This window comes from Antennarius striatus, chromosome 16, assembly GCF_040054535.1.
Source record: "Antennarius striatus isolate MH-2024 chromosome 16, ASM4005453v1, whole genome shotgun sequence".
In the NCBI taxonomy this organism is placed as follows: domain Eukaryota; kingdom Metazoa; phylum Chordata; class Actinopteri; order Lophiiformes; family Antennariidae; genus Antennarius; species Antennarius striatus.
Window position 1 is genome coordinate 3,516,485 of NC_090791.1, and position 25,437 is coordinate 3,541,921.

Below are 25,437 nucleotides of genomic sequence, written 5' to 3' on the forward strand. Positions count from 1 at the left end.
GTGGTGGTTGGGGGGTGTGTGTTCACCTTCTTTCGTCGCTCATTGGAGCCGCTTCGCCGTCTCGGCGTGACAGCGCCTCTCTCATCACATCCAGAGCGTCGGAGGCTCGTCGGAACAGAAAGAAAAATTCTCCCCTAATTGGCGCCGAGAGCTTCTCGCCAACAGTTGGTCAGCGAGAAAAATGTGTAACCGAGGAGAAGGAAGCTGAGCAATGAGTTCTGCCTCCCTCACTCAACAACCGCTAACAGAAAAGCTTCGTTAGGAGGAGAAATTCGTATTCCAGCCAATGAACAAACGGGGGGAACGCGTTCTGAAATTTTCATTGGAATGTACGTATTTGCCGCCGCCGCCCCCCCCATATTAATGAGGATGCCTGGGTTGAATGGTCGCGTTAACGGCATCGTCCGAGGAAATGGTGATGTAAATATCACCGAGGGAGGTGGGAGCCAATCACAGGCGCGTCTGACTCATCCTCGGTGACATAACCGAGTGGAGATGGATGTGTGGGTGGGTGTGGTTCTGCCTTTGTGTCTGCCTGTGGGTCCGGCCTGTGGGTGAGGTGTGGGTGGTGGTGGGGGTGGGAGTGGGTGAGGGTGGGGCTCAGCACAGTGAAGGGGGCAGGTGGGGGTGGGGGTGGGGGTGAGAGGAGGTGTCAGGTGGAAGTCGGGGCAGAACAATTTAGCACAGTGGGAGTCGAGTTGGCACGAGGAGGAGGAGGGGGGGGGGTTGAAGGTGGGGTTAGAGGTGGATGGTTGTCAAGGAAACGGTGATTTGCTCCAGGCCTGGTTTGGTACCCACAATCCTCCAAGCCTCTCCGGTCGTTCCCTGTTGGGGGGGAAATCTCTCAGGTGTCGGGGCGGTTCTCTCACAAGGAGATGAGATCTAATGGGAGGGGGGGTGAGGGGGGTGGGCGGAGCCAGGCCTGAGCAATCACACCCAGAGAGGACTCAGGGGGGTGAGGCGTTGGGGGTGGAATAGATGAAAGATCAACAGGGGAGTGATAATATCGTAACCGACCCTCCCGACTCAATCACAACCTCGCTTACCCTCCACCCCCACCCCATCCACCTCCACCCCCACTCCCCCCTCCCAGGACACAAACTGCCCGACTAACTCATCCCCCTCTCCGTCTCACTTCTCCTCCTTCTTGGCCTCTTCTTTCTTCTCCTCCTCCTTCTTGGGCTCCTCCTTCTTGGCCTCCTCCTTCTTCTTGTCGTCCTTCTTCTCCTCCTTCTTGCCATCGTCCTTCTTCTTATCGTCCTTCTTCTTGTCCTCCTTCTTCTTGTCCTCCTTCTTGGGCTCCTCCTTCTTCTCCTCCTCGGGCATGGGCTCCGTGGTGAGGATGACTTTGCCGATGTTGTTCCTCTCCTGCATCTTCCTCATGGCGTCGCCCACCTGGAGGACGGAGGGGAAGGGAGAAGGAAACGGTTATAGAAGACGGGAGGATGGAGAGCATTGCAACGCGATACGAACATCCTCATCTCGCTTTTAATCTTCCGCCGTGGTAGAATTAGATTTTACACTCCTCAAATATCTGTTTAATAAACAGATTACAGACAAAACGTATTTGTTTAGGTTGAGACGAATAATCTTGGAGGGAAATGAAAACGTCGAAGCAGCAAAAAACAAAACAAAACCTGAAGCGTTTCATGATTTTATCTCGTGTGTGGATTTCAGAAAAAAATCTTAAGAAGTCTAATTTTCAATCGGAGAAGCGAGAGAATTAAATAAGACGAATAAATTATTTGATATTTAAAAGAATCCCACCAGCCTCCGTCTCGTCCTGAATCCATCCCACCCCCCCACCCCCCCCTCCATCCATCGTGCGAGGCAGGCAGACCACCTAACGACCAGCGCCACGGCAACAAGGCCATCTCCTAGCAACGTAAAGCCAGGCTCTGACGACTCATGGGAAAGAGGTGGAGTATAAGGGGTGGGGGGTGGGGGAGACAGGGTGTGGAGGGGAGGGAGGGAGGGGGGGAGTGAAGGGAGCAACTGGTGTCCTTCAGATGACGAACACGCCTCGTTGAAGCTGGAGAGGAGGGAGGGACTCAGTCCGGGAATTATTATAAGAATCATCCTCAATGTGAATGAAAGTCACAACCAGAGCGTCTGAGGCTCTTCTGATGAGTCCCCCCCCCACCACCACCACCACCACCACCACACTCCAACCTACCCACCCCCCCCCTCCACTCCCACGCTTCGCTCTCGGCCTATTTGCGGCTGAAGACTCGACCATTATCGTCGTGGCCGTCGCCACACATGCAGATAATGAGCCGAGAGACATCACCGTGGGGGGGGTGTATTGCTAATTTTCACATGTTGTCACACGAAAGCTTATTGATTAGCGGAGCAAAAGTCAGCGTGGGTGGGGTGGGGGGTGGGGGTGGGGTGATGGATGGGAATGAGGGTGTGGCATTTAGACTGGATTCCAAATAATCGATCATTCATCTGATTAATGATCTTCCAGCGACGGATTTTCTCATCAAACTCTATGGAAGGTGATCAGATTGGATCAATTTGGTACATGTTCCAAATATGATGATTCTTGAATGATGATCCATCACCGGTGAAGGGGCGGAGTCTCTTTCGGGTATTCCGTCGATTTGTGGTTGTCACGGCGACTTCCAGGGTATTTTGTCATCTCTTCAGTCTTTGACTGCAAACTGTATGTATGTGTGTATTAAAAATACACCTCCTAAAAAAAATAAAATAAAAAAAAGCCCCCGCAGCCTTTTGTCTCTGACGCTCGTCGGGGGTGTCGGCGTTTGCAGACTTTACACACCCCAACCTCTTCACGCCAGACGCAGATACACCTTCTTCTGTTTTTTTTTTCTTTTCCTGCACTCCTTCCATGTCTCTTGCCCCTCCTCCCTGCAGACGCACACACACACACACACACTGACTAAAGGATGTCGCCATGGCAACACGAGAGGGAAAAAAAAAAGCACCAAAAAAAAAAAAAAAAAGAGATGCACTGTGAGGAGGGAGAAGGAGATGGAGAGAGAGAGAGAGAGGGACACAGAGGGAGTCGATAATCTAAAGACGGAGTCTGATATAAAGAGCTGACAGTTGGGGGGTGGGGGCAGAGAAAGAGCATCAGATGGCGGGGAAAGACAGCAGGGGGGTGCTTCTTTCTGACCACCAAATACCGACCGTCTCCGGCTCCGACAAGGGAAGATGTCAGCGTCTGACTCGCTCTCTTTCACACTCTCTCTATTCATTTTTTTTTTTTGTCAGCAGTGTTAATTTTGTTAGCGACAGTCCGACTCTGTCCGGCCGAGTGAATTACACTCGAGGTGACACGCTCGCCTCTGGTGGGACAAACTTCGTCTGTCCAACGTCGAGCTTTATTGAATCTGAGCCACACCCAGCTCCTGCAGAACCCCCCCCCTCCCCAAACACACACACACACACACACACACACACACACTTATACACACTCCCCACCTGGCATTCAGATGGATTCTGGGTGACTGGGTGCGAGCACATGCTGTAAAAACGGATGTAATTTACGTGTAAATGCACCAAAGTCGCAATGAATCATGGGTAAATCCACACCGAGATGCTTTTAGTCGCCACTAATGAAATCCAGTGTGTTTTAATGAAACATCTTCATGTGTGTCAGAATTTATTTCAACCATTAGAATCAGATATTTCTCTCACGGTGCTGGTTTGTAACGCTGCCTCCGATGGCGCTTATATAACCACAGATGACTCCGTTAAAAAGCAGCGGCGCCCAGCCTACAAAAAAACCGAAGCCACAATATGATCTGATGGAGGATGCTGTGAGTAAATGTGACATGTCATTAATTTATAATCAACCCACGCCCAAGTAACTCATTAATAACCTCCAGCTTGTCTGTTGTTTGTCTGAAAAGCATCTCCAAAAGCTGCCAAATCATGTTGAATTCAATTTCATGGTTGCACTGTGAGTCCTTTTTTGAGTCGAGATCACAATCCGGGGGTCAAGGAAACAAATAACACATGGTTGTTATGGCAACTTCACCGTAGCGCTTACTATTTTAGCCTCAACTAATGAAAGAGCTGATGATCTCCTCGTAGCGATTCTTTCAGAGGTTGAAATGCTAACCGGACCGACCTGCTCCAGGTGCCAGGTGGAGTCGATGCGGGGCTTGACTTTGCCCTCCTTGTACAGATCCAGGATGGTGTTCATGGCCTGGGTGATGAGCTCCATCTCCCCGTCCAGGTAGCCCAGGTGGAAGCCGCACACGGACTTGTTGCCCTGGATGAGGCTGAGCGTGTGGATGGAGAACTGATGGTACCAGTTCTTAGCCACGGCCAGGAGGTTCTTCTTCTGGCCGGCGAGCATGTTAGCAGCGCCTGAGGAGGAAGAGGAAGAAAACCAGAACCTCATTTCTCTTTATTCACTAGTTTGATCCTGCATTGATGGAGTTCTGTGGGTTTAATACCCTGACAAATTAAAAGGATTTATGTTCTAACAGAGCGAAAACCAAACATTTTTTTTTTCCTGCAACTATAAACTTCTATAAGTCATAAATTATTTAACATTAAGGAACAGTTACATTTATTTTACATTGTATTGAGTTACATTTACTTACATTTATTAGTTACATCTGGCCCTTTTGAGGACAGCCGTTATGCTGATGTGGCCCTCAGGTGAAACTGAGTTTGACGCCCCTGATCTACGCCCAACAGTATCGACCACATCCTGATTCCTCATCTGGCGACACGTCAAACCAGTCTCACGTCTCGTTGATCATGAGCTCCACTTCATATTTTGGCGCCGGCTCTCTCCCCCACCTAAACCTCCCTCCTTAAAAACCTTGTTAGCGCCTCTGCGCTTGTTGACACCACATTCCCTTCCGACCCACCCCCCCCCCCATCCCCACTCCTCACTCTCAGGGGAAACAGGGAACACAAAGCGTGCTGTGAGAGAAGCGAGCGACCCAGGCTGCTATATTCAGATACATTCCATCTTCCGTGTGGATAGACCGCCTATTGTTTCTCCACACATACTTCTGATAAGCTGGAAGAGGAGCAACCAGCGCCGTGAGGACGGGGCGGGGCCGGCGGCTTCTGCAGGGGTTGAAGAGAGGGTGAATGGGCGAGGGTGGAGGCACCATGCAGGGTAGGGGTGGGTTTTTTTTTCTTTTTTCAGTGCAGCACGCAAAAGGCAAGGCCCTGTTCTCTGTGGATGCCGACCCCGCCCACCCTCGCATGCACGCCGGGTCCAGATCGGCATGGCAACAGAGCGAGCGTAAAAAGGCCTCTTCCCACGCTAGGGGGTCACGGACATCTACGGAGAGGTCACGGGGAGCAGCTTTTTTTTCCACAGACATTTCATGCTCCGTGTTGGTTTGCGTGACAGTCGCCGCCGAGGAGCTCCTGAGTCACCGATCACGCCTGGAGCGGCTTCAGCGAGCTATTAATAGACTACATCATAAAGATAACGATGATTTATAGCTGACTAGCTTGAGTCGGAATGAACATAAATTCAAGATTATCACGTCTATGCTAGCTGCACACTCACGCACAGACAAGAAGTGTTTTTTGCATTATGGGGCTTTTATTCAGATGTCGTACAGATCATCGCTGCGCCGCCAACAAAAAAGGATGTCATCTGCGTAAAAAAGTGCAGAACGTCTCCATCATTTCCTCTATCCTGATATAATAGTTGATCTATATATATCTATATAATTTTTTTTTTACTACAGTAATCCCTTGTTACTCGAGGTTAACTCTTATAGACTGTTTAAAACTTTTAAGCAAGGGATTACTGTATAGTTTTTTTTTTTTACAACTTACCATAGGTGATGAGTTTCCCCATCGGCTTCAGCAGATTGTACGCCTTATGGGTGTCCGATCCTCCGAGAGGGTCCAGGATGATGTCCAAACCTGGAGCAGAGGAAAGGAGAAGCAGACAGTTAGCGATGCTCTGAATTTAGCGAGCGGCCTCCTGCCAAGTCGCCTCAGCAGCAGCACCCACCACCACCACCACCACCACCACCACCACCACCACCCACCCGCCCCTGCATGCCAGAGTTCACCAGGAGTAGCGAGCGTAGCCACGTTGTGCCGTGTTTACACAAAGAGGAGCGCGTACATAAGCCAGGAGAGGAGAGGAGGAGAGCGGGAGCAGATCCTGCTTGTTTTAAGTTCTCTCCTTCACGTCACTGATGACAGGAGACGGATGAAACGCGTCTCCGACATCGTCCGTTCCGATCGCAGCAGGAGGGTTTATCCACCCCACCTCCGAGCCACTATGAAGGTTTATTAATGTCCAGACGGCTTTAATGTTGCTCCTTTTGTGCCAGAGGGGACCCCTCACATCGGGCGCCACCTCCTCGCTCCGTCAAACCCTGGTTCTATTGATCGTGGGAGGCTCACAGCAGGGGGGTGGCGGCCTCCAACTGCAGATGAATTGACGGAGGGCCAAAGATGGAGGGAAAGGTAGCGCATTGATCGGACCCGTCTAATTAGATCCACACTGGCTTAAAGTGTCGGCTCCCTCTCTCTCTCTTCCTGTGTGTCGATGGAACGTCTATCTGTTTCGCTCCGCGCTACAAAGAACAGGGACAGCGGAGAAATCAGCCTCCACGGTAACAGCCTCCATCCTGTTAGCGACGCAATAATAAAAGCAGGAGCCGGACTTTGTTTGATTTTTTTTCTGAAAAGCTCTGACCTCAAATCTCAGAGAAACCAGACAGTCGAGTGTTGGGTGAAATAATTTCTCTCGGTGGAAGAAAATCTGTCGTCCTGACGGGTATGTTAGCTAGCTCTTCAGAGAATAGTGTCACAAAGTCTAGGAAGAAATATCGTCTCGCTGCCTGCAGTTTGTTCAACTGTGATCAACATTCGCTGCTGTCACACAGTATTGCTTTGCGCCAGCGGGAATATATCAGTCTGGGCTATTTGCTTAATGAACAATCAGCATTACTCTAAACCCTGATTGTGCGTTACTGTTTAAATCACATGTTCTGAGCTGTTTTGTGAGCTCCACCTCGCCACTGAAAACTTGCATCAGAGGTGAATTGGTGACTCTAAATTTAAGCATACGTACAGATGTACAGAAATCCCTCGTTACTCGCAGTTAACGCGTTCCAAAATTCCGCGACAATTTATTTTATTATTTATGGTGATTTAAACGTTTATGAACCCTCCCCATACTGATATTAAACCACCTTGTATTTGTATGACCTTTTTCCATGTTTTAAAACACTTTTGTAGGAAAAAAATGGTTTTTTTAATACCCGGAAGTGCACTACGATCCATGAGTCTTAGAGCGCAGCGCACTTCCGGATGCTGTGAGCCAATAGCATACACGTATGGTGTCACATGACCACCTACTAAAAATCTGCGATGTAGTGTAGCCAGGCATCTTGAAGACCGAACAAAACAAGGGATTACTGTATATATCCTGAACTCAACTGCCGATTTCTACAGATATAACTCCGCCTTCCGCTCCAAGTCATCTTGGATAGGCTCCGCCCATCCACGGCCATGCACAGGATGAGCTGTTATGACCACCCATCCATTTTCTTAGAGATGAGACGATCGCAATCACCTTGTGGGTGTAATCCCAGCTATAGCTACAGGTGAAAGGCAGGGTACACCCTATGTAAGACGCCAGCTCATCACTCGTGAGCTGTTACAGAAGATAACTTCTTTTTTTTCCGTTACCTTTGGGACTAATCTTGCGAACTTCCTCCACGTAGTCCTTGGTGCGGTAGTCGATGGGATGCGTGACTCCGCCCTCGCTGATGGTCTCGTGCTTGCTGGCGGAAGCCGTTCCGAACACGGTCACGTCCTTCACCGTCTTGCACAGCTGAGTGGCGGCGATGCCTACGCCACCTACAGGAAGGGGGGGAGAGAAGGGGCGTAAATCAGTGAGATGTGACTTTCAAAACATGTGATGGATTCCAACTGGAAATGATTCAAGCTGGCCTGACTCCCCTTATTAAAGGCAACACACAAACAGCTGCAGAAGGCATCCCAGAATTCCCAGCGCCACATGCCTTTTTCCTCGCCAGGTAAATTTGATTTCCATTCAACATTGTCCCCAAAAACAAGCCAAGTCACTAATGCCATTGGATGTGTTTTTTTTGCTCAAGGGTATGTAAAGAGCGCGCTGCTCGCAATTACATTACTCGGACCGGGCCTGAGGAGAAAAGACACCCACACACACATCCATCTCAGGAGAAAGTAGCTCATTGTGGCTCAAATGACACGTCGAATTTTCTGCTTCCCTTATTCAAAAACAAGCTGTTTAACATTCCAGAGGGAGGAAATGTAGCTGAGGTATCTGCTTTGTTTGGAAAGGAGATCTGGATGACATAAAAACGTCTCCTTCTAGCCGTGCCAGCTGAAAACAAAATGTGCTCCTCGGCCCGAGATAACTTTTTAAAAAAGATGGAGCGCCGTGGGAGTGTGTGTGTATGTGTGTGTGTGCGCCACACCACGGTGGACGCTTCGGATATCTCTGTTTGCGCTTTTTTTTTTGCTGTATTTGAAAGTGTGTACATAGTTGCGGCGAATGCCTGGGCCGGTGTTTGCCAAGGCAACCCGAGCAAGAAGTAATAGGTTACCGATAAGCGGTGGCTTGTGTGAAATGGAGGACTTGTCCTGAAAAGGCGTCCATAAAGGTCACCTGAGCCAAAGCGAGGGAAGGGTTGGGCTTATCTGCCGCCGGAGCAACGCAAAAAAACAACAACAATGCATTCGCCTCCATTTTTAATTGTGTAGCAGAGACGCTACGAGTCTTAACAACTGAACTCCTAACATTTCATATAGCGAGACAATCAGAACGGCAGGAAGGAGGCCGGTGTGAACATTTGATTAGATGTGCAAACAGGAAGACTCGTAATCTTAAACCTCACGTATTTCCGATTCCATCAGGTGATGTCAACGAAAGCTTCTTCCTGACAAACGTTGCAGCAGACAAAAAAAATTGCTCTTTTCGAGAGGTGAGGATGACCCTGTTTCCGGTGCATTCTGGGAAAATCTGATGGATCTCAAAAGGTTTATTTGTCTGGAAATGAAGGATGAATTTCTTAGGTACACCTAATCCCTCGGATTATTTGACAAACATACTGTCGTGTCGATGAGTCTCCTTGGACGGCAGTGTCTCTACTAAAGATTCTCATTCGGTATATTTAAGTCAGAGGCCTTCATATTTAAGCACCTGCATCTATACCTCACTTGCATACGCCTCCTACCAGATTAAGTAATCTGCTACTAACATCTAGTGTCAATCTCATCAACAGCAGATTGACTTTTTCCACCTGTATCACCTTTTTATTTAACCTTTCTCAGATGCAGGACTTTCATTTAAATCCGCTATATTTTAGCTACATATCAATGGCAGTGACATGACTCCAAATAATCTGGATTGTGATCCGGATTGTGATCTAGAAAGCTGGATCAGCTTCTAAAACAACGGAATAAAGGATTATTTCAGAGCCGTCTCTTAAACCCTGATATGTTTGTGACAAACGAGAACGCTCCCTTGATTAAAAATGATTCCAAAACGAGTCCTCCCCTCTTCTTTCTCCACCATGTCAGCAAAGAAAAAAAAAAAAGAAAAAAGATCAAAAACCGTTTCTGATTGGTGGGTTTTTCATCCCAGCGCTGGCGTCCTTGAGAGATGAATAGAACGCTCCGCGTTACTACGATCACGCCCTCTGGAAACACAATCCAGGCTGTTGCTGTTGGATGTGAGCGCCGCTATAACAGCACCGTCTCTCCGTGTCCTCGGCGAGGAAACCAAGTTTGCGTTGCCAGGGAAACCTCAGCCAAATTGCCAGCAATGACTGAGCAAAGGGAGCCATTTTGTTTCAACGACTGCTCTTCCTTTAGGGATGCAGATTCACACGTTTGGAGTCGATGACAACCTGAAGTTAGTCACACCTCTGCCTGGAGTATTTAGATTAAATTTGTTTTTTTGCAGAACGTTGGATTTATTCTCGGAAATTTCTCATAAATTAGCATCTTGTTTGTTTTTATATGTTCTCCTTTTTTTCTTTTTTTTTTCTTCACACGAATAAATGAGCAGCTGTTTACTTGAAATCGTTTTTTTAAAAAAAGGTGCGAACGTATCGAATATGCATTTTCTGAGAGAGACTTTCCAATCAGCGGCTCTGTTTAATAGTTGAAGCCCTCGCCAGCAGGTGTGGAAAGGTTTCCTCAGGATGATGCATCCATTAAACCCTAGTAAGAACAGGAAATTAATATTTAACCGACGTCGCCGTCATAAACACATTGATCCCCCTCTTGTTTCTGCTTCACCGCGTCGGTGGAGGTGGAAAAAAAAACAAAACGTAGTTTGAGATGAAAAATGTATATCAGTTTATCATCAGTCGAGAAAAGGAAAGGATGAAAGTACCTGAACCCTCTGAGAGGAAACTAAACATCACAAGACCGCAGAGCTGAGCCAAGAACCCCCCCCCCCCCACACACACACACACACACACCACCACCTCACTTCACCTCACACACACACACACACACACACATACAGCCCAAAAAATCATAAACAGATCCCAAAGAAGAGTAGAGAGGAACTCATTTTCACCGTTATCAGTATAACGGCTGTCCTCAAAGGGCCAGATGTAACTAATAAATGTAACTAAATGTAACTAATCTAACATAAATGTAACTACTCCTTATTATTAAGTAACTCTGAATTAATTACTTATTCAAGTTACAAACATTACAGTTACACAGAAGACATATGTTTGCATGAGGCTCTGGCGGGCCACATGAAATGATGTGGAGGGCCACATTTGGCCCCCTGGGCCTTGAGTTTGACACATTTACTCTTCTGGATGCACAGAACCAGAATCTCCTTGCTCTTTGTGGACGTTGGATATAAAACGATACACACACACACACACACACACACACACACACACACACAAACACACACACACACACACACACACACACACACACACACACACCAGCAGCTGGGAGGAAGAGGGAGCAGCTCGAGCAAATTCTTGCCGTAAATTGCATTTGTTGGGAGATTAAATTGACTTGTTTACACTTGGAGATTAAGAAATGTCAAGAAGCGTCCACGAATGGTTTTTGTTTTTCTCCACCCCTCCCCCAACCCCCCCTCCGGAGGACCAGGAAGCACAGCGGGAGTTTTGTCCTCCCGTCTTCGATCCTTACATACTCGCCCAATTTTGCGCTCGGCTTCCACAAACACGACTGTCGGGGGAGCGACGAGGAATTTCAAACAAAACACAGTGGAATCCAAACTGACACTGAGGCCACTGTTGTTGCTCCACACCCAGACTCCAACGCTGGGTGGGGGTGGTGGTGGTGGTGGTGGGGGCGCGACACCAGACGCGTTTCCTTAGACGTCTAAAATAAAAACTGATGGGTTCATGTCCGCTCCATCCTGAGTGACCAGCATCACGGCGGTGTCATGGCGACATCTCTCAACGCCAGACAGGCTGTAAACACAGGTGTTCCTCAGGGAGGGGGGGGGTGGATGGATGGTGGCCATATGGCCGACTGTCAACGCCAGACAGAGACGAGCGCTCCCTCGTCTGAGTTCTTCTGCATTCACTTCCTGAAGGCCTCTTGTCTTTCTGAACCCATCATTAGCCTGAGGTTTCAGTGGCTGACAGAAGAATGGAAGACCAAACTCCATCCCAGAATCTCTTCTTACCATAAAAACTCGCCAATGGCGGCGGCGGCGTGACAACATCAACAAGCCCGACCCGAATAAACCAACGTTCAGAAATGAGTCCCACAACTGTGACGGGGGCCGTGGTCGACCGTTTTACGAGCACGCCGAGGTATCGCTGTGGATTATGTAACCTTGGTGTTTTACTGGTATGACTGTGTAAGCGTGTGTGTGTGTGTGTGTGTGCGCGCGTGTGTGTGTGTGTGCATGCATTGTGGGTTTAAAGAGCATTTTATTGCGTTTTCTCTCTGAGCTGCGCGAAGGAAGATGATTTTTTTATTTTTGGTTTCTAAGCGAGCAAATAAATAGACGTCCGTTGCATGAAGGTGAGTCCTGTGGTTTCCTCAGTATTCTCACGCTGCTAACAAACACAGGCCAAGTAGACACAGAAGAGAAAAAAACTTTGTTTCCAACCACATTAGGATCAGTAATAAAAAAAAAAAAAAAAAAATATATATATATATATATATATATATATATATATATATATATATTTTTTTTTTTTTAAATTTATTTACTTATTTCAATTTGGACATATTTTATGTCAAATTTAAAAAACTAATTCTCAAACTTTTTCTTCGCATCTGCACACAGATCCATTTGTTTTTAGTGTTGTGCGCTGGTCTCAAGGCGTTTGTGGTTTCTTTGAGTCTGGATGTTTTCACTTGTAAAAATCTTGGCAAGTTCATTTTTTGTCCCGCTAACATTCTTTTCTGCCCCATCCTCCCCACACCCTCAAAAAAAAAAAAAAAAAAAAAAAATAGAATAGAGAAAAGCGTCCCGCCTTTCTGTGTTACTTATAAACAAACTACACACGTCGACAAAGTGCTCGATTTATGCATTTTGCTATTTAGGGATTTTTATTTTTTACTATTCCCATGGTTACACGTTGGACTCCAGCTCATTCTGGTGGTTTGTTTCATTTCCAGAGCTGAAATACTATTCAATGTTATGTCACAAAAGTTTCTACATGCAAAACCCAAGACGTTTCAAATTCAACATTTTCTCAGATGTGCAATTTCCCAGAATTTTCCGTCACAGGGAAACGTGAAACGACTACTTTCTGAGTACTTTCTGTTGTGCACACTCACCCCTTCACATGCTGCAAAGACACACACACACACACACACACACACACTCACACACACACAGGTGTCCTGACGCAGGTTTCCCCTACACCTGTGACTGCGTCACGCGGTTAGGTCAGGGCGGGTAGATGGGGGTCATTTGTCAACGGCTGCGGCGCTGCGAGCGATCTGATTGGTGGGCTGGGGTGGAGGTTGCCCTGGTTTCTCCTATCAGTGCAGCTGATCTGCCGCCGGCGATGCCAGGCAGGGGAACACAGAGACGGTTCAACCACACGGCCCAGGCCCCCGCTCAGTGGTCACACTGAATTAGCATTCCCTGAACTAGGGTAAGACCTCCAGAGCAGACGGGGGGGGGGGCAAAAGTCGTTTTCAAAGCACATCACATTATTATTGTGACTCTCAGGAACGCAGGTCAATAAAAACTGGAGCTGTAACCCCAGGGCGGTATAAAGAAAATATATATGGAATATTCTTTATGATTAAAGAATAGATTTTTGTGTCTCCTGGTTACCCGACTGACTGCTTTTGCTTGGATGGGGGGGTGGAGGTTTGTTTGCTCCATTGCTCCCTGTGCTGCCTTAATGTTCCTTCGCGTCTCACATATATCATTAGTTTTTTATTGCACACTGGATGTTTTGTCACCAAACTGCTGAAGTTTCTTTTTGGAACTAACTCCTCCTGGTAGTTACGTCACCTTCAGTATCAGCCAAGCTTGATAGAAAGGACTGAAGTCATCCCTGTTGATTTCAACTCTTGCTGATTGATTATCTGAGAAAAATCCCCAAAACAAAAAAAAAGGAAGTCCATTAAACAATAATAATAATTTATATATGTATAATATATTTAATAAATAATAATTTATATATTACATAGTAATGCAAAAAAAATTAAATTAAAATCTCATTCTTTTTAATCACAAATTAATAGTACTAATCAATTTGACCCTAATTTCTGCTTGTCAGTCCAGCTGATGTCTGAGGAGGTATGAGACGCCATCACCAAGATTAAACCAATCATTCCTCATTGCATTTTAATGTTCTACTTTAATTAAAATTGATTGACAACACTGACATTAAAAAATAGAAATAAATACGTCCATTGAATCCATCAACTCCTAAAGAAATCATTACCCGAAGGACATGAAGGTTGTTTCTGAGCAAAAACATGTGTTTTATTCTTTTGCTTTACACTTTTTGTGTAACTACACGTGAACTCACTAACAGGGGGTTTAATTATGGATGATAGGAAAAACCTCTGAGACAAAAAGACAGATAAAAATCGATAATCATAATCAACTCCTGCCTCTCCGTTCTTCATTGGCGTCCATAGTAAAAATGCTCGCTGGGGGCGAAGACGCCTGAAGGCCTGCCTGCAGCTCTGACAGCAGTCGTGAAGATCTACACAGGATGGAGCCTCGTTCACCGAACCCCAGAGGTCCCCCTCACCTGTCTGAAAGCTACGCTCATCACCACACGTTTATAAGAATCTCATGCCAGGCGTGGCGTGTTTTTTGCGACGTGACTGACATCTGCATCGCCGGCGACGCTTAAAACATGTCATGTGACATCTCCTCTGCAGGCTCACCTCTTCCAACTGGAACGAAAAATGATCCAGGATATTCCCTGGTTGTGAAGCAGGAACATTTAACAATGAGGGCATCACTAAAAAGGAAAAGCGTTCAAACAGGAATGAGCAGGACTTCCTATAAACTTCCAGCTCACCTCTTCGGATTACGGATTCCTCTCACCTCTTCGGAGGTGAGAGGAAGAAAACGTCTTAAATGCACGCCTTTAATGAGAAGATGTGGATGTTTAACCAAAATGTCGCTGCCTTCCAGAACAGGAAGTGAAATCACCTGATGAATTGATGACACGACCACCCCCCGCCCCCCAGCTACAACAAAAAGCATGGACACTTGACGTTGGCTCGAGAATTCGTAACTAAACCGGCGCTGGACGTCATCGTGAGCAGCGGGGCCCTATCAGCATGCAGGAATGTGCGTGTGTGTGTGTTGGCTTGGCACCCGGGCAGGGTTCCTAAACACGGGGAGGGGTTCAGGGGGAGGTCAAAGGAAAAGGCCGTTCTGTCGGCCTCGCAGAGAGGAAGACCTGCGAGATGCGTCCAAATGTGGACGAGCTTCCGCTTCTGGGAAAAGGCAGCGATAAAAGAATGTCGGCGCGTTCCCCCACGATGACGAGGTATCTAACGTGCGTACGGAGAGGTCGCGGCGAGGGAGGGGAGGTTATGGGAGGAGGAGGAGGAGAATGGAGGATGCAGATGTGCGGGGTAGGGGGGAGACGGGGGGGAGGAAGTACAACCAGCTATTGTTTGGGGAGAGAGAGAGGACACGAGAGAGGCAGCTGAAACCGATTCAGCCGGACTCGACTTCACTCGCACAAATGCGATCATAAAGGCACGACCGGCCGAGCACAGAGGCTTCGGCGCCGCTCACCTGACCGGAACGGGTGAAGGTCAGCATGCTTTTGAGGAAACGGCTTTTTATGAGTTGACATGACAAAACAAAGGGCGACCATAAAAAGAGAGAGAGAGAGAGGACGGATACCCATGATGCTTCTAGGTGGATTATTTTTAAAAATCATGTAATGATAGGACTTTCTGCGACATTTACATTTTGGTTTTAGTGTTGGATACTCAAACTTACCCCAAATTTAAAATTCCTGAACCAAACAAGAACCAGTTTCACACAGAAAAGTCTCGAATCAAAAGGTAATAAAGGTAAAAAAAAAAGAAAAAAGAACAAATCATATCTCTGTCTGTCAGTCTGCATAAAAACCAAAGCGCTAAAAGGGAAACGGTAACTTCCTGGATTCTCTAATGGTTGCCTGGCAACTGGTGCTGGCATGAGTCAGGTTAGCTGTTTTTTTCCCTTTCCCAGAATTATTTACTTAATTCTCTTTCTCCCCTTTTTGTCTAATCTGTTAAGACGACACCTGTCGCTTGTTTCACCTGTTTATCTTTCCTCACGTGTCTCCCATTGTTTTCTTCTTTCTTTTAAAGAATTTCTATTAATCCCACTGCAGGGAAAAGGTTGAAGGAACATTCCTGTGTTTTGAAAGAAGAGCTTTGGAGATGAAGTAATTTAAAGTAGTTGAAAAGCGGGTGTTTTATTTAACGTGATTAAACCAGCGGATGACATGCTTATCATGACTATAAATGGGTCAACCGTGACGCGTGAACCCCCTTCAAGCGTTCAGCGACCAGAAAGATACTTTAATCAAAATATTTATTGTCTTTGCAGAGATAAGAAGCTGCTGATTTCATACGACCTGTAATTTAAAAAAAAAAAAAAAAAGAGACACTGGATTAATTATCAAGCTGCGTATCCCATGACTGATGGTGAAAGCCGCCGCCTGCCTTCTATAGCACTCCTCTGCACGCTTAATCTCATGTAAAAGTACAATATTTCATCTTGGCGTCAAGCCGATCCTGCAGGAATGCCGCGTTGTCTGCAGTTCAGATATGAAACTTCATACGCGAGCGTCCTGCAAGACAGTCAAATAATAAATCCACCGAACCGCAGATTAACACCGTGTGGTAACAGAACGCCGGTTAATCACAGCGCCGTTTCATAACGGAAAAGCGACGCACGCTCCGCATTTTGAAGCGTTGCTTAGGATTGATTTTGATTCCAAATGACGGGGTGATCAATTCTTGGAAATAAAGTAAAGTGAAAAGAGGAATTCCCGGTAAGCGACAGGGGCGGTGGTATTCCACATTTTCACAATTGAATCAATGCATTCTTTGGTTGGAAGCAAGTAGCTGAAAGTGATCAAAGTCCATTAGTGAGGTTGGATAACACCTTAGATGGTTATAAAATATGGAAGCCCAGACGGTGAAGGAAAAGAATTGATTTAATTTATGACATCTAAGAATCTATTAGATTTAATTTTGGGAAATTGTGTTTTTTTTTATTGCCATTTTTTTGGAGATAATCACAGTTGGAAGTGTTTTACTCAGACTTAATGACACAAGACTCCGGAGCAGTATGGGGAGGGTTACTATTCCCCACCCACCCATAAAGTTTCACTCAAAAGCAGTTCATCATGGACTTTATTTTGTATTAATTAAGAAAATGTGGAGAAGCTCACTCATTATTTAGTTGAAATTCCTTTAAACTTGGGAAGAACATAATCTTCCTCTGTGGACGATCAGAGAACATCAGGAACAATTACGACTAATGCTAACCCTAGAAACCCTCTGCAGAGCGAAGATGATGATTTATACATGGGTAGAATGAAGCAGACTGTCCACCAAATGTTTTCAGCAATTCATTGACGTGCTTTTACAATCCTGATGTCCGTGCAGCTGGCGAGAAGCGACTGGCGACCTGCCTGGAGAAAACCGTCGACGCTTCCTCCTATGGCGAACGCTCCATATGGAAAAACCTCTGGCGAGACAAGCGTTCCCACGAATGAGAAACATCGACTGAGTGAAACGGAAGACGCAAACATCCAGGTTTCCTCTGCAGACGTCCCAGAGGTTGTTCATCCAGCTCTGGGGGAAGGGGTTAATGACACTCCTGTGTGTTAGCAAGACGAAGGGACACGTCCACCTGGGCTAGCAGACATAGCTTCCTGATTTGCGCGCTTCTCTTAGACACCTACGCTCTCCTAAAGCAGAGGGATCCAACTCCGGATCCCTTGGCACAGAAAGGAACGAAAGGAGGGGAAGAAATGAGCTTCACACCATCAGATATAGAGGGAAACGCAGGGAGATGAATTTCTCTTGGCGAATGCACTCCCATTCCCTCCAGCTGGCCTGATTGTGTAAACACAGCAAAATCAAATGCTCTCAGGCCGGCTTCATCACGCCCCAAAGCAGGTGTTTCTACTCCCTCAATCCCCATCTTTTCTCCCACTCACTCGCTCTGAAGTCCGGCCCCAACGTTCCAGGTGGCAGGTGCTCCGGAGTTCATCCCTATCTGTTATAAATGAACAGGTGGATTGTCTCCAACACCCATAATCCTTATAGAAAAGAAATGCGTCAACAGGAGGCGAGGAGAAGGAAGACATATGCCGTTGGAAACGTTCAAGGGCGTTCCCTCAAGCTTGGCGTCCAGTGCGAAGATTCTGTCGAAAATATCTGTTCAAAACGGCGTCGATATGGACATAAGGTTGTTTGTGCGGCTAGTAAATACAGAGTTAAACTCACTAAAGGTTCTCCAGAGGAATTACAGGAGCTTTTAGTCGGTGGCATATTGTTATAGATAATACCACAAACCAGGAAACGATGCTTAAGTTTGTAAATGAATTATTAATCCATTGATACAGGAGACGTCCATCGGTCACATTAACCACCTTTCAAAGAGGAGGATTCGTCCATCCGCAACCGATCGCTGACGAGCAACCACAAGGTTTGATCGTCCGAGCCGATGGTCGATTTTGATTGGCTGCTGAAAGTACGTTAACACCCGTAATGCATCGCATGAAAATTCAAACAAACAAACGCTGTGTCGTTCTTCATCCTCACCACAGGAGGGCGACTGGAACGCACAAGCCGAAAACGGAGTACACTGCCCCTCTAGCTTTTTGATACTTCATATGTTTTCACATAAATGAATAGGTGATCTTACAGCCCATTGGCTGCTCAAATCACCGTTATATGACAATACATATCTAGTGATTGGTTAGCATAGCTAGCTAGCTAGTTTTATCGTTAAATCTGCAGTTATCGAGTTTGAATCAAGCGGTAAATAAGTTCCTTATTCCTTACCTGCAGCGGCGTGAACGAGGACGCTCTGGTTGGGCCGCAGGTTTCCGAAGTCAAACAGCATCATGAAGGCGGTGATGTAGTTGACGGGGAGGGCGGCCGCCTGCTCGAAGCTCATTCCCTCTGGGATGAGGAAGGTGTGACTCGCCGGCACCACCGCCACCTCCTGCCACAACCCGAAGCGGTTCAGCACCATCACCTTATCGCCCACCTGCAAGAGGAAGCAGCGCATTTGTTTCCAATCAGACGTCCCCGTTTGGTTTTAGCCTCTGGATTTGTTGCTGTTATCTCTTAACCAGGCCAGACAGAAAGGAAAATGGAAGCAATTATCTATTTTTTAAAACCGTTTTTGCAAAAGTAGGCCAGATTTTAATTGATTTATTGACTTGTTTGGCTTCAACAGGATCCAGTGATGGCGTAATCCTCTTTGGGTGGGGGGTTACTGTTGGAGACTGTGGTCTGGAGCACCCTGCCATCTCCAGCTTCACAGTTTCTTTGACATAGTTGGGTAGATATGAGCCTCACAGCACAGACGACAACAGAGCTGGAGTGTTTTTTGTGCTTTCGACAATGGCAGACATGCAAACATGCAAACACACGTCCACTTCAGCCGCCAAATGGCAACGAGACGCCAGCAAACAAACGGAGCCGTAAACCAACAGCAGAAACAGATAAGAAACTGTACCGACTTGTCTGAGGGAAAGAACGACGACGAATCTGGGTCAGAAATGAACAATGAGGAAGAGGAAGGAGAGTTGAACGGTCGTCTGTTTGTCGGAAGTTGGGGAGTATGATCCCTGCGATCCCTGTGTCCTCCAGGAAAACAGTCAATCTTGGTGGATTCTTCCACTTTAGGGCAACTTTTCTGAAAGGTTATCGCACCATGCAATTAGTATTTTAGCATGTTAGCTGTTGTCTGGCTTGCTATGTAGCGGCTGGCGGAAATTGGCTTCTTAAATATTCGGACACGCTAGCGTGCTAAACGTTTAGCCTCAAGATATCTCTGGGGAGTCTTAATCTGATGTTCCACTTCCTGATAGTTTGGACAATAATAGAAATGTCAGAATTGTTGCTTACACAATAGATGAGGCGAGTATTTATCTTCCTGACAATGGCGGTGAAAATGCCGCCGGCATCTTCCCAACGGTGGCCAAAAAACAATCGCCGTTTTATCACTTTCTGCCCCTGAACTTTCCTTATCGAAGCCGGATCCCCCAGATCACAGTCGTCTCTATTCAGACGGACCAATCTCGTTTTTAAACGAACCCCCAGCGTCCGAACCGACCAATCACAGGAGCGACACCGAGACGACAGCAGCGTCGTAAACCTCTTCCTGTTTTTTTTCCTCCCCTCTTGACGCGGCAGCGCTCCTCACTTTTTCTCTTCCCTTCTTTCTCTTTCACTTCCTCTTCCTGGGACGACTTTAGAACGTCTTCCTTCCTTTTTTCTCCCGTCCAGAGCCTCATCCTGTCTGCGTGCCGCTTCTCCGTCGCTCTCCCTTTCCTCCCCGTCGCTTCATCTTCCTGCCATCCATCCATCTTTATCTCTTCTCCTTCGAGGAGCGTCCCTTCAGTGGGGGCCCGTCTTCTCCCCAGCGGCCTCGCTTCACTCCAAGACTTCCTGTCAAGATTCTTCTCCATGGATGAGCAATCACTCCTCCTGGGAGCAAACCCTCCCCACCCTGGCCTCGCTAATGGTCTGGGGGGACCTCGCCGTCCTTCTTCTTCTTCTTCTTATTCATCCTCTCCAATTACACAGATTTCTCTCCGTCTTTTTACCCCCCCCACCCTCCCACCCCCCCATCTGTCTGGGGTCAAGTATTCCGCTTTATTTTCAAACTCGTCTTTTCCGTGGCGTTCTCGTTGGTGCTGACTCACCGTCTGCCCGCCGCGCCTCGGTTTTCAAACTCATCAGATTTAATTGGGGTGGGGGGTGGTGGGGCACAAATCGATAGATAGGGAGTAGGATGGGAGAGGGGGGGGGAAGTTGAGGCTTTTAAAGCAAACGCACACAAATCTGACTCATCCATCGCCTTCCAACGCATCAGCAGATACCCCCCCCCCCCCCCGTGCCCACATTTAAGCATGTGAGTTACCGTTAGTCATGCAAAAAAATCCGGGTAGGTGGGTGGGGGGGTTCAAGGCCACTCGAGTCGGCCTTGTGACAAGTTGTGTTACAACATCTTCACACTATGACACACTAAACAATGCCCGCATTTCCTTTCTAAGCTTTCATGCATCTATCAGGATTGGGGGAGTGGTGGTTGGGGGTGGGGGGGGGGTGGTTAACTGTATATGATTCAGTTTCAGGGCATGTGGGGCCTCCGGAGTCAGCTGCTTCCAGGCGGTGAGGTTTGCTGACCTCAGCAAAAAGAAAAATTATCAAAAAAGGAGGAACAAAAAAAATGTTTTTGAGTCAAAAATGGAGATTAATCATGAAGAGACACGTGACGCGTGTTAACACCATTAAAGGTCCGCTGGTGTCAGCGCTGGTCGGATTTGTGCTTTAACAGGATTTACATGATGTGGGGGGGGGGGTGAAGGCCACGCCCTGCTGCGTTTTGCACTTGACTGCACCTGTGATCATGCAGATCGGTTAATTCTGCAGCAGGTTAATATTAGAAAACTTGATCAGGAAAAACCACATCGGATCAGCAAAAAGCCCGATTTAACCCGGATAACTGAAAATCAGGGTTCCGGTGGCGATAAAAGAAGACGTTAAATGAAAGGAGAGGAAGATCTAGGGGACAAAAAGGAGGGAGGATGTTGGGATGATGTCAATATATTATTCAAAAGAAGGGGAGACATAGAGGTAGGGGGGAAATACCAGAATGACAATGTGGGCCAAAGGGAGGTAATTGAGAACATATGTGTGATCAGAGCGAGGGCTCAGAGGGAGCGAATGAAAACGGAAAAACAAAAATAAAGTAAGGGCCCGGGACGTAAAACTGCTGATGTTCAGCGTCGGGGGATCTTGATTTGTGATTCTTCCCCCCTCCCCTCCTCGCTCGACTTACTCACTGTTACACCACCCCACCCCACCACCCCTTCCTCGCTCCCCTCTGAGGTAATTTGGGGTGAGGGCACTGGAGTGAACTCTATTGTCCCACTTAAAGGAAGTTTGTTATTGCAACATGAAGTGGGACAAGCAGTGGATCATAAATACGTGTGGAGCCGGCGGGACATACACAACCAGAAAGAGGTTGAAGACGATCGACGGCGACCGTTTAAACATCAGAGCCTGAGGCAGGGAGAGGAATTTTAATGACATTAAACTCCACGGTGGGTGGATTTTTTTTTACACGGCTGGTGATACGAGAACCAGGTTCGGTCCAAAAGTGACAGATACGAATGTTTCTCGTTTTATCCAAAAAGCCAATGCTTTCAAACGTCTATTTGGGGGGGAAAGTCGGTGCTTGTCTTAGATTCAGCAAAACTTTAAAATGGGATAAATAAGAAATAAAACTAAATTTCACTTTAGTCACTGCTGCTTGTCTTGTGTTGGGTATTTAAATGGCAGAACCGTGTGGTTAAATCTGTGTTAGAACATATGGAGAGAAAACCAGACACACCCACTGTTGTAGGGATGTGTGTGTGTGTGTGTGTGTGTGTGTGGGGGGGGGGGGGTTGTAGTGATGAGACTCCCAAAAAAAAAGAAAAAGAAAAAGATCGAGTGCCATCAGGTTCAGCACCCCCCCCCCCCCCCCACCAAAAGATCTCCATCCATTAGGAAGATTGGTTCTTAATTCTATAACCTCAGGGCTGGGAGGGGAGGAGGGTGAGGCCTTGCTGACACACTGCCCCCCATGTGTGTGTGTGTGTGTGTGTGTGGTGTCTGACCTTTAAGTCCAATCTACATCATCGACGACCCGGAAACAAGCTATAAAGTATTCTAGAAACACGAGGGTCTTAACCTTCTGTGACCAGTCAGCATCACGGTCCTGTTACCCCCACCCCCACCCCCCATCCACGCCTGCCACTCCCATCCAGAGGCGCTGATCCTGGGGTGTCGTCAGCTGGTATGAGGTGGGGAACAATGTGGTGCGTTTACAATAAATATGGTGAGTCAGACTCATGGCGGGTCGAGGTGCCGCAGATGGATTTGGAGATAAATTACGCAAAAAAAAAAAGAAAAAAAAAGGCGTGGATCTGGTGATGCCACGAGAGACATAAGGGCCACAAATCTTTCAATCAGCACTTTCATCTTGATAGATTGATTATGAAGACTGATTACAGTAAATATAGGCTGAACAGGAAAAAAAAAAAAAGACAGGAAGAGACTGGCTGTGGGTTTTGCGCTCATCGCGCTCCCTGATGAGTCGCACCTCCCGGTAACAAAAGGCGTCAATACCTCCGAACACCGAAGTCAAGACGGCCATATTTATACCAGCAGCATCCGACCGTGATTTACAAAGTAAAATGTTTCATTTAGTAACGTTTTGGATGCAAATAAAGCGCATGAGTGATGAATGTTAACTCATTTCACTGCTTTCGTTCTTACGCAGGATGAGATCCAACTTGGTTTTGCTCGTATGGTCACATTTTACGCGCCATCACGTCTCTTCGACTTATTTCTGGCTGTTATTTTACTCCTTTTCATCAATTCATTGTTTTATCACCGTTAAGAGTCGACGGAACGCAGCGTGGGATTCTTCCAAGCTTTAATTTTGAAGCCAGATTTCCGCTCTCGTCCTGAAAAGCTCTGACTTGACGCACCTTTCCACGCCCTGGCACAGACCAGAGCGCAGCGCGGCGTGGGTGCGAGCAAGGGCGGAGGGCATCCCACGGATTTTCATGTTTATTTAGATGCTAGATTTTTTTTCTCTCATGACGCGCAGCTCCAGATTTTGCGCTCCACATTTTGCGCTCGATCGAATTGCGCACGGGGAGATTTGGAAAAAGCGGGGCGACAGGAGGGGCGACGCCTGCGACTGGCTTCATTGTGCTCAACTCGTGTTTTGTACACACTTCTCCCACAGAGTGAAATACAATAAGAACACATCAGCCAGCATTTGTGTGGTGACTCCCCTCCCCACGCGTGGGAGAACGGATGAACGCCCAAAAACAGCTCAATCATAAACTACAAGCACATATCCATTATTACGCGTTAATTACCAGATACTCCATTAACATTATTGATTAAAAACACAGTGGGCGCCGCTGTCACTGCTCCCCCAGCGCGGGGATCGATGCCTGACACACCCATATCCAGATGTTCAGCACCAATAAAACAAAAATTAATCACCAAGATAATTAAAAAAAACAAAAAACGCGCGCAATAAAATTAGATTTTCAAGTAACGGAGCTTGAAGTCGTGTGTTCTTACTTTTCTGTCTGTCACTTCTTCCCCTACGGCCTCCACCACGCCAGAACACTCCATCCCGGGGGTGACAGGCGGGGACGGCAGCCGGTCGTAGAGCCCCTGTCGCGCCATCAGGTCCGCGAAGTTCAGCCCGCAAGCCTTGACGCGCACCAGCACCTCACCGGCCTTCAGCGCCGGCTTGCCCTTCTTCACCTGCAGCTTCACTTTATCGTAGCCCCCGTAGCCGGTGAGCACCAGGGCGCGGTAGGTGAACGTCTCCTCCTCGGGGACCTTCTCGGTGGTCGCCGCGGGGCTCGCCGCCGCGTCGGCGGTGGCGGCTGGAGCCGGCGCGGACTCCGTCTTGGACGGCTCGTTTTTGGGCTCCTCGGCGGGTTTGGTCTCCTGCTTCTGGTCCACGGCGTTTTGCTGCTGGGCAGGTGCGTCTTCTCCAGACATTGTGCAGTGAGTGATGGGTCTAGAAAACGACTATTTAGTTTCTTTTCTTACTATTTTTTTATGGGGGGAGGGGGTGGCACTTCTTGTGCGCCTGTTGCCGCGGACGGGTTTGTGGTTTTAAAAAAAAAAAGCAAATGCAAAGAGTCAGAGCTTCTTTTTTCCAGCAGTCTGGGATGGAGACGCGAACCCCGACAGAGTGGGCTGATCAGTGACCAGTGGCTGTCAACGCTGCGCTCTGACAGAGAGCGTGAGTGGGACGAGACAAAGGCAGGCTGGAAAACACGGAGGCTTGATAAAACCCCGGGATTGGCTCGCGTAATTGGATGAGTCTGGCTGTTAATGAAAGACGAGCCCAGACTGCATTAAGCCGTGAATTGCAGAAATGTCCATCATGGCTGACGGTAAATACAGACAAAGCACAATCTGTTGATTGCTTAAGTTTCACTTTTGCGCTCATGGAAGGGTTCTGGGTTCAAATCCCAGGTCTTTCTGAGGGGGGGGGGGGGTTTCAGTTCCCCCATCAAACACACAATTAGTGACTGCTTTTCAAACAGTCAATATGAAAGTGAATGTTTTTCATGTGGTTGTCCTGTGATGAACCAGCGACCCATCCAGAACAGACCCACCTTAATCTTCACCTCCCATAAGAAACCAGTTTCTAGAAAATGGATGAATTCCTCTTAACTTGGGCCTTTTTGGTTCCTGCTGGTTGAACCGTGACTTTTTAGAACAGTAGCAGTCGGAGGAAACGTCTGTTTATGTCGCCTATTCTACTGCAGGAACTTTGCGCCTGCGTAGGGCTCATTGTTGGAACTTCCCTGCACAGACAGCTCAGAAAAATATGAGTCTGTGTTGAGGTTTTGCCAGCTTTGGATTGGGCGATAAGAAGTCGCTTTGTGTTATTGAGGGGGAGCCGGAACTGCCCATCAAAACTCTGAGAGACGGGGTAGGAACCAGGAGCAGAAACAATCCATCTAACCTGGAATCTCCTGTCACACAGAAGAGAAAGCTGGGTGTTCATATTTTGCATCTCTCCAGAGCCCAGGCCGGCTCAGCATCCATTCAGTGAGATGTGACCACAACAGGACCGGTGAGACACCTTGTGGCTGTAAAGAGCCACTCAGAACACAAGTCAGTCGATATCCCACAGGGGCGGAGCGAGGCGCGGCGTGGACGACGTGA

The 25,437-nt window shown here is 47.4% G+C and overlaps 1 protein-coding gene across 1 annotated transcript; it reads right to left on the minus strand.

Moving 5' to 3' along the window:
- Positions 1–24,532, minus strand: vat1 (vesicle amine transport 1). Its single transcript, XM_068335890.1, has 6 exons — positions 23,824–24,532; positions 18,502–18,709; positions 7,666–7,836; positions 5,791–5,880; positions 4,103–4,344; positions 1–1,395 (listed from the first exon to the last, which is right to left on the minus strand). The coding sequence occupies exons 1-6, from the start codon at positions 24,253–24,255 to the stop codon at positions 1,132–1,134; spliced, it is 1,407 nt and encodes a 468-aa protein (XP_068191991.1). The 5' UTR covers positions 24,256–24,532; the 3' UTR covers positions 1–1,131.
- Positions 24,533–25,437: the final 905 nt, after the last annotated feature.